Source organism: Cyprinodon variegatus, unplaced genomic scaffold (assembly GCF_000732505.1).
Source record: "Cyprinodon variegatus isolate N-32 unplaced genomic scaffold, C_variegatus-1.0 Scaffold1017, whole genome shotgun sequence".
NCBI lineage: Eukaryota > Metazoa > Chordata > Actinopteri > Cyprinodontiformes > Cyprinodontidae > Cyprinodon > Cyprinodon variegatus.
In genome coordinates, this window is record NW_015151470.1 from 165627 (window position 1) to 175100 (window position 9474).

Consider the following 9474-nt stretch of genomic DNA (forward strand, 5'->3'; position numbering starts at 1 on the left):
AGCAGTTGGACAGGTGTACCTAATAAAGTGGCCGGTGAGTGTATGTTCTGTGGCGCTCAGGCATCGGCAGAAGACTTTGATGCCGTGAATCAACATTAGGTGTGATGGATTAGAGTAGTCTTCCCCCAGCCCCCGGATACTGGTGGGGGAATAAGTCAGAGGTTGAGTGGGACTGAGAATAGCCTGAGAAAGTGGGAGGAGATGTGCTGGGGGTGGCGGAAAGTTCACTTGCGTGCGGGAGAGTGAAGCTGGGCTAAATGAAGGGGATCTAGAAAGATGATTGGCTTCGGAGAAGGTGCGGCCCCCCGAGTTAATTGGCTGGTGCTGAACAAGGGACATTGCAAGGGGTTCAGGTGACGCTGATAAGAGTCTTCCAGATTGATTTACAAATAATATAACATCATCTCCCTAACATTGATAATGTGAAACAAACATTTCTTCTTGTCTCATTATTAAACAAAAAAAAAAAATAATAAAATAGCAGCAAATACTTGAATAAGAAAAGACAACCCAAAAATAAATGTGAGGCCAATCTTTTCCAGAAAGTGTTTATTATCATATCACCTACGTTATCACTCTGATCTAAGCAAAGACATCTAAAAATGCGACTTCTACCTGTCACAACAATTAAGACATTTTTATAAACATTTTCCTTCTGTAAGAAGATTTTCAGGCTTTCACTTTGAAAGAAGAAAATTGTTCACACATTTAAGCAGTTCTGTTGTTTTTCTTTACCTCTATTTCAAATCATTCTGAGAAAAAATGAACTAGATCTAAAAATCTAGTAAATATTTCTAGAAAACAACCATTTCACATCAGGATTGTTAAATATTTATGTTGCAGTTATGATGCATGCATGGACGCTTCTGTCAGAAAGCTCTGCTAAGTTCACACTGTGCCTTTTGTCACAAGGAAAGACAAGAACTTATAAAGTAATACATGAATATAATGTTCAATGGAAGCCTGTTAAAACCACTGCAATCCTTTACCCTGAAGGTGTTTTCAAAATATTGAATGTTTTTCTAAGAAATATCATTTGCATACAAAGAACAATTTCTGACTTTAGAGGAACTTCTTACTTTAAATGTAGTTCTATTTTTTTTTATTTCTGTACATTCAGCTAAATTATACCATAAATGTAAAACTAAAACATTTCAGAGCTTAATCAGTTATACCTTTTAATCACAGTATTAATATTGTACCAAAATATCAAAAGACAGATGATTACTTAACATTCCTTCTACAATAGAAGAACCATATAGAACAACAAAATAGAACCAAATAGAACCATATTAAATCCACCAACCTCAGGCTCAGTTTGTTTGACCCACCAGTGGAGAATTAGGTTTAGACTGTAGGATTAGATAAATGATTTAGGGAACGTGTGTAATTGACCCCTACAAACAGCAGTCTGGGGTTATGTTACGTTAAAACCTACTTTAAATTAAAATTAAATTAAACTAAACTAAATGAAAAGTTGAATTAAATCAATTCTAAATATAATTCAGCCCAAGTAACGTATCCTCGGTTCATCTGTCATCAGTGTAAGGTCACAGTGTAGCTGACATTCAGCATATAGCATAGTTAGCAAAGCACACATAGTTAGCATGCTAAAGATAGCAACCCGTCATTAAAGCCTTGTTTGTGAGAAGAACTAATGAGAAGTTTTATCTTTGAGTTTTCATTGGTTTTATTTCCATTTTGTGTTATTCTAGTTTTTTGTAATTGTTGGCTGCTCAGTGGAGCAGTGGGTAGCACTTGCGGGTTCGATTCCCAGCCCGGCGCTTTTCTACATGGAGTTTGCATGTTCTGCCTGAGAATGTGTGGGCTCTCTCCGGATACTCCGGCTTCCTCCTAACATGACTGTTAGAGTAATTGGCTTTTCTCAATTCTCCTTAGATGTGAGTGTGTGCGTGAATGGTTGTTTGTCCTGTTTGTCTCCGTGTTGCCCTGCTATTGACGGGCGACCTGTCCAGGGTGGACCCCGCGTCTTTCCCGTACACAGCTGGAGATGGATGGATGGACGGTATTTCTTGTTGCCCTCTTTTGTCAGTCTCCTTTTCCCTAGCTCCCTTCTAGACTCCTCTGTTCACACCTGCTCCCAATCTGCTGATTAGCCTGGTCCTTGTTTTTCTTTCCCATATATACACCACCTGCTCAGTCACTATTACTGGTTTGTCGTTGGATTTGTTTTGGATTTTGTGGATTATGTTTGTGGTAGTGATGGGTTAATGAAGCATCTTGAAGCGTTTTGACTCATTGCCAAACTATATTGATGCTGCATTGATACTGTCTCACAGAATACTGACACTTGCTGGACCTTTATAGACACTACAGGCAGCTTATTAGAAAGACTACACTGAATTGATCTGATGATCTAGCACAATGATATGCGAAGTTATAGTAGGTTATATTGTATTATTTCATATCTATTTTTAATTTGAAAATGTCTTAGATTTTTTTTAGATGCAGCCAATAGATAATGTGAACATATATCATAATGTAAAAAAAGTACTGGAAAATTTGACTGAGGATGCTTGTGGACTTGGATTTTAAATCATAATTTTAAACAACATGTACAGTAAAAACTAGTGTTGCGCCGATGCCCTTTTTTGGCCCCGATACCGATACCCGATACCTGGCTGTGCAGTATCGGCCGATACCGATACCATAATAATGTAAAATAATTGCCATCATGGCTTTGTCAAGCTGCTGCCTACCTTTGTGAAGCAGGAAAAAATCTAATACAAAGTGAANCGAAGTTATAGTAGGTTATATTGTATTATTTCATATCTATTTTTAATTTGAAAATGTCTTAGATTTTTTTTAGATGCATAGAATAGATAATGTGATCATATAATGTAAAAAAAGTACTGGAAAATTTGACTGAGGATGCTTGTGGACTTGGATTTTAAATCATAATTTTAAAACAATATGTACAGTAAAAACATAAATAAACTAAGAGTGAATTTGAAATTAACTTTGATTCAGATCAGTTCAGTTATAACCGAGAGGACAATGATGACACATCGAGAAAATTAAAATGAAAAACGCAACGGCTGAAATGTTCCTATTCCTTTCAGGCTGCTCCAAAATTCTTGATCATTTTAATGATTAAACACAAAATATGAGACATTTTTTTTAGCAAATGTATATCACATTTTTAAACACAGTTTAGTGAATCAGTCAGTTAGAAACAACTCCTGTATCGGTCACATGACTTTCTTGAAACGACACGTGCAACGATACAGTGTTTCGCTGTATGGGCTCGATGCATGCACCCATGCATTCTGATGTAAGAATAATCGGCATCGGCTTTGAAAAAATCTCTAATAAAAATGTGAATAAATGAAAAGAGCTTCCAGTCACTTATATTTCTTTCATCTCTAGTCCAGCTATTTACTGTTAGAACTGTTTCGTTGCACTTTCACGTTTTTTTTTCTACCTTCATTCATTCCTTTTGGGTTCATGATGTAACCAATAGCAAAGCTGAAGCTTCGGCTTCCTGTCTTTAGTCCATGAGTGTGATAATTACATCATCATCCTTTCCTTTCCACAGCATTTCCCCCTCAAAGTCCAGCATCTTGTGTTTGCGGCAGCGCAGAAGGATACCCACCACTTTGTCTGAAATCTTCACATAGCGGTCGAAGAGCCGCCCAAAGGTGATAAAAGTCCGACCCTCCTTGTCTTTGAGGCCCATGTCCTTGATAATCCAGACCATCTCCTCCATCTCCCTGTGGATGTGTTTGTGAGCCCGGTCCCCTCTCTCTGCTGTCTTGGAGCCGTCTTTGGGTCGACCGTAGCCAGAATCTCCTTTGCGGAGCCGCTGGGACATTGCAAAATCATAGTCAAACTCTTCGCTGAAGGGGTTGAGTTTCTGGCCTTCGATGTGCTGGTTAGACCACTGCTGCCAGCGGCTCTTAATGTCGTTCATGGAGGCGATCTTAATCTGCAGAGTAAAGTGAATTATGACTTTAAACTGCTTTGGTTGCTTTACCCAAAAAATATTACATTTGAAATACTTTCAAGATTTTAATTTAAAGAACATTGGATTCAATTGCAGTTTTATTAATGAGTACAACAAAAGAAGTGGATGTAGACATGATTACATCCCGAAGTGAACAGTCTCTAGCTGTTTTATACAGAAATAAATGAAGTTTGATAAAGTTTTGCATAGGTACAGAAAGATCTTCTGTCTCAAGCCAAATAACTTTCTTTGGCCGTTCACCATGCAGAAAATCAGAAAGTATAACGACATCGGTAGTCTATGTGTACCTAATCTAGACTCATTCAGAGAATGAAGTTAGTACAATAATTTCTTTTTCGTCAATATACCAAGTTATTTAATAAGTATGTTTATGCTAATCCAGATACTTTTATCCATACAGAACAAACAGCACAAATTAACTTTTTTCCCATCATTTTCGTTCCTCAAGCTACAACAGGTGAAAGTCTCTATATCTGCCATTCGAAATGGTCTTTACCAGTCAAACACCAGCCGAATGGCAGCCCACCTTCCTCCAACTTCCAGCCACTGGACTGACCTCCTCTTGCATTTTTTTTCCTTAACCCGAACCCAACCCTTTCACTGAATTACAGGGTCTGAACAGGAGATGACGCTTCTTTTTAGATCTTAATGTCCAGAAATCATGACAGAATATTTAAGTACAAAAATGTATGTTTAAAAAGAAATTGTAGGGGACCAGCCAAGGACCCACACTGGAAAAAACGAAATCTAGATAAGTCATTTTTTCTTAAAATAAGTGCATTTGGTCTTGGATTGAGGAGGTAAAAGAGACACTTTGCCAATGGAACAAGACAATTTACATTTAAAATAAGAACATGCAATTGCATTGTCTTAATTCAAGTGCATGTTGACTAGTTATCTTATTTTAGGACATGTTTTAGTAAGAAATTTTTACTTATCTCTAAATTGTTTTTCTAGTGCATCAAGTACAATGGAGAAGTTTTGATTGCACGGGAAAAGCGATCAAGAAAGAAGTAAAAATTTCTTAGATTAAGTGTATTTACCCTTAAATCGAGTAGATAAATGAGATAGTTTGCCAACGGAATGAATATTTTTACTCCTAAAATTTGACAATTACACTTGAAATAAGACAATGCCATTGTGTTTTCTTATTTTAAATGTACATTGTCATGTTCCATTGGCTAAATGTCTCTTTTATCTCCTCAATCCAAGAAAAAATGCACTTATTTTGAAAAAAAATGACTTATCTAGATTATTATATTTTTTTTTTTCCAGTCTGGCTACTACTGTATGACTTCTCCACGATCAATTTGCAGGACAGTTACTTTTTTTCTAAAGGATTACAGATTTTAAGACTTTTCACACTTTAAATGACTATATTTCCACCAAATATTATGGCTATAATTGGAGATTAATGTCCTAGGTCCTGCAGCTGACTTTGTGAAATAGATCCCCCAGCTTGACATTTACTTTGCCCCTTCGCCTGCTCACTTATTGGAAATACTTTATTTCTAAACCAGCGTATTGAGAAGCACATTTTGCAATCTCCAGTAATTTTTTGAAGAAGCTTTTTTACCTATATTGTTGTATAAGCAGGAAAAAAAAATCACAAAATAAACATATGTCTGCAAAACATTGAAATTTCTCAATTAATGATTGAAATGATTGATTTCTGTCAACCAAGTATTCTCCTTCTCTTCTTCTCCTCTTGTTTTTCCGTCTACTAGCTTTGCCTTCAGATCAATGACATTAGATATCTTGGTATTTGAACTATGAAAAGTGAGACCGTGCCATTGCACACAGGGTGTCTCTAAAACTATGCAGTCTATTTTCTTCAGAGATTGAAAAGCTGTTTGTATAAACTGCCTGGTGTACAGGAGTTACTACTCTATTTTGTTACTCAAATCCTTATTCAGTAATAAAGTTGAGTTCTCAGCCTTGCTGTACACTGAGCTTATAGTCAGGGGTTTATGAAAATCTTATATGTGTCTATACATCATTTAAGGTCAAATTCTGCCTTTATTCTGCACCATCTATAACCAGAAGTGGTGCGTCCGCTGTGTTCTTAAACCCATTATTTTCAAGGGCTTACTCTGCTTAAGGGCATTTTGAGCACAGCGCACCACCTTGTGCTTGTGAACCAACACGCTTAAAGTTTAGTTCAACTCTGGCCGCAATGTGCAGTGCTGACTAAACCAGTCCATCCAGCCGCAAGCCAGAAATAATAGGACACAAAATAAAGGAAAAACCAATACTTTGTGTCCGTATTTGCCAAAGTGTCATATGATCAAAGTTTGCAATTGCGGTCGCTAGGCAGACAGAACTCTTTCCTTTCATAAGCTCATATTTATCAGTCTGCTCTCTGGATGTAGCGGTTTCTTACACCTACAGCCTTTTCTTCATTGCTGTCCTTCTTTCTCTAACTAGCTAGTGGTAGCCGTTTACTGCTGACACCAGCAGCAGCATTTCAGTTGAGCTTTGGCTTGTAAGAAGATGTTGAATTGTTTGGATTCTTGTAGCTTCTTTATGGAAACTGAACCATAGTGGAACATTTGAACACTTTGTTCCTGTGAGTACACATGAGCTCACTTACAAAAGGTATGTGTAAATAACAAACATCTGATATCCGGTAAGATCCTCTGTGGTGCATAGTTTCTGTTTCACTATCTCACTAATAAGGCACTAAAAAGGAGTGAGTATAGTTGGTTTCAAAGCTGGAGCATCCAATATAACAGGGTTCTTGGACTTTAGACTGGATGTGAGGTATTCATTTGTAAATGCCTTATACTGTGTTCACACCAAAAGTGCTGTGAGCAGCAGGAGCAGCTGGTTTGCATACAAAGTCTACGGTTAATTTGCATGAAGGTGGATCAAAAGGTCCTGCAGTGCGTTTCGAGCAGTGCAGAGCTAGTGAAGAGTCACAGTCATTCCGAAAAAGTTAAAAACAATCCACTGGACTTTGTTTCCAAGTTTGAAGACGTTTCGCTTCCCATCCAGGAAGCTTTTTCAATTCAAAATGTCAGAAATAGCGTTGAGTTTGAGGCTTTATAGGGTAGTCATTTAGAATGTTTTTAGAGCATAAACAGTAGAGTATAGGAGTTCCTCAAAGCGCGTTCACGAGTCTACGGAAACAGCGGCAGACCAAACCAGATGAAAGTGCGCATTCAGCGTCTGCTCTGCCGATAATGCAAGCGTAGAAGAAGAAATGTGCTGTTTACCTGTGCAAAGAAAGAAACAACGAAAGAAAAATGTCTGAGGACTTCAGTGTTGAGGAAGAACATGAGTTCTTTGCCGAGCTGAATGCGCACTTTCATCTGGTTTGGTCTGCCGCGGTTTCCGTAGCGTCGTGAACTCGCAGGCGCGCGCTTTTAGGAAGTCCTATACACTACTGTTTATGCTCTAAAAACATTCTAAATGACTTTATTTCGAGTAAATTATGGACGCTACCCACTCAGGACACTTGGAATACATTGGACGAGCAGTATGGAGGAATATTGACACGTTTTTTGTGGACTTTTATGGACCTTTCTGCCTCGGGCGCCATAGACCTCCATTATTTGAATGTCAGCAGACAGCAAGAAGCCTCCCAGATCTCCAGATGCATTTGAGATATCAAAAAAGTACTCCAGAGTGTTGTTCAGCATGGGGGTGAGTAGAAAATGAAGGCTAATCATGTTTTGGGTGTACTATTCCTTTAAGGTTGGTTTTTCTTTCTTAACATAGATCACTTGCTTTCTTCATGCCCTTCTCAAACCACTTGTTTTCTTTTTCCAAAATGTGAACATTCTGTTTTATTGAAAAAGCTTCCTGGATGGGAAGCGAAACGTCTTCAGACTTGGAAACAAAGTCCAGTGGATGGAATGAATATGACCTGGATGACTGAGAATCTTCACCAGCATTTTCCAAGCTAAAGCTGGACATTAGTTCCGATCCCTGCAGACAGCGTGGTGGTTTTACTTTGGTAGTAGTTGCTTTTCTGGATTGTTTCATTAGTGCCATCCCCTCCACCAAACAATAAAATGTGACTTTCTCATCTATCTTTTTAAGGGCCTGTCTGCCTGTGGCTGTTTTTACACCCCTGCCCTTCATCGCCCTCTTCCTCCTGTGTTCCTGCAGCAGGCGTCCCGCCTGAAGGTCAGGCTGGAAAACACGTTGCAGAATGTGACTATATTTACTGACATATATTCCATTGCACATCAGATACAGCATGAGGGGTTTTTCACAAGCCAGACTTTCTCAGTACTGGCTCCTTCACTAAGATGGGGGCGGGGGGGGATCTTCAGCCTTTTATGGCAGAAATGTTAGCACCACAGTTATGCAGCTGTTATGCTGGTTGGACTTGAATTTCCTCAGGTGACTTTAAAGCCTGTATTCCTCTATTAGGAACCGGGTCTATTTTTATGTTTCTATCTGTCGCGTTTCATCGACATGCTTTGTTTGAGAAACTTTCCATTGCTTCTTATCAAAGAAGGTTTGAAAAAATATAACCAGAGATCTTACTAACTAGTTACAGTAACTTTTGACATCCGGATACTTTTAGAGGTTTAACTCCACCATACTTTCTTCTTAGCTGAGAAACAAACACGCTCGTTTTGAAATAAAGGGCTCCAGATAGTTAATTTTTAAGTCAAATTTTTGTACTCAAGCCTTTATGCTCATACCAGGACATCTTGCGATCAAGTTAATATGAAGGAAACACTATATCGTTTGTGGAGTTATAGGTTTTGTTTGGTTTCAAAGTTTTTTCCTTTTTTTTTCTGCCTGAAAAATATTTTTTAACTGCATTATTTGTTTGTTATGCTCATGCATTAGCTTCCTTGATTTCCTCTTGTCAGTGGTCAGGTCTAATATAGTCATTTAAAATGAGCTTTTATCCCAAATAAGCCTCATCTCTGTCCTCATATGTTTTACATTTCTGGATTATCAGGATCATTTATGAAAGGGCTTTTTTCCATTGATTGATTGAATGGTTTTATTGATCTCACAGTATAGAAATGTACTCGTCACATCAGCTCAAATACTCAAAGAAGAAGAAGGTGCCAAAGGAAGAAAAAGGTGCATGAAATACATACAGTATATACAGTGCATCCACATGTGCCATGAATCATTTATGTTCCCTTTGTTTTATCGACATCCCTGAAAACCGTCTCTCCAACAGATCAGAAATGAACTTAGATTTGAGTAATAGTTGGATATTTAGGTCTGGTTTATGACTGGTTATAATTCCCCATTGTCTGATGTCCCACTCGTATTGAGTCGTACAAAGAAATATACATAAGGTCAGAATTTTAGCTATACGAGCTTGTCATAAAACGGTGATATTTAAGTAATAGCCTAGTTTAATAATATACTGTACATAAGATACTGTATATATATGAATCACCTTAAAGGAAAAGTCTGGTCACATTCAGAATAGAAACATCTGAAAGTTCTTTAAGTATGAATTTTATTAAATACTTTTCAATAAATGATAAGTGATTTTAATT

General features: G+C 37.7%; 1 protein-coding gene across 1 annotated transcript in view; it reads right to left on the minus strand.

Moving 5' to 3' along the window:
• Window positions 1-3358: 3358 nt before the first annotated feature.
• The window catches only part of LOC107100833 (actin-binding Rho-activating protein-like), a 9602-nt gene continuing 3486 nt past the window's right edge, over window positions 3359-9474 (minus strand). The window contains exon 2 of the mRNA XM_015399484.1: window positions 3359-3949. Within this exon, the coding sequence (XP_015254970.1) occupies window positions 3512-3949 (438 nt within the window). The 3' untranslated portion in view covers window positions 3359-3511. The remainder of the gene's footprint in view (window positions 3950-9474) is intronic.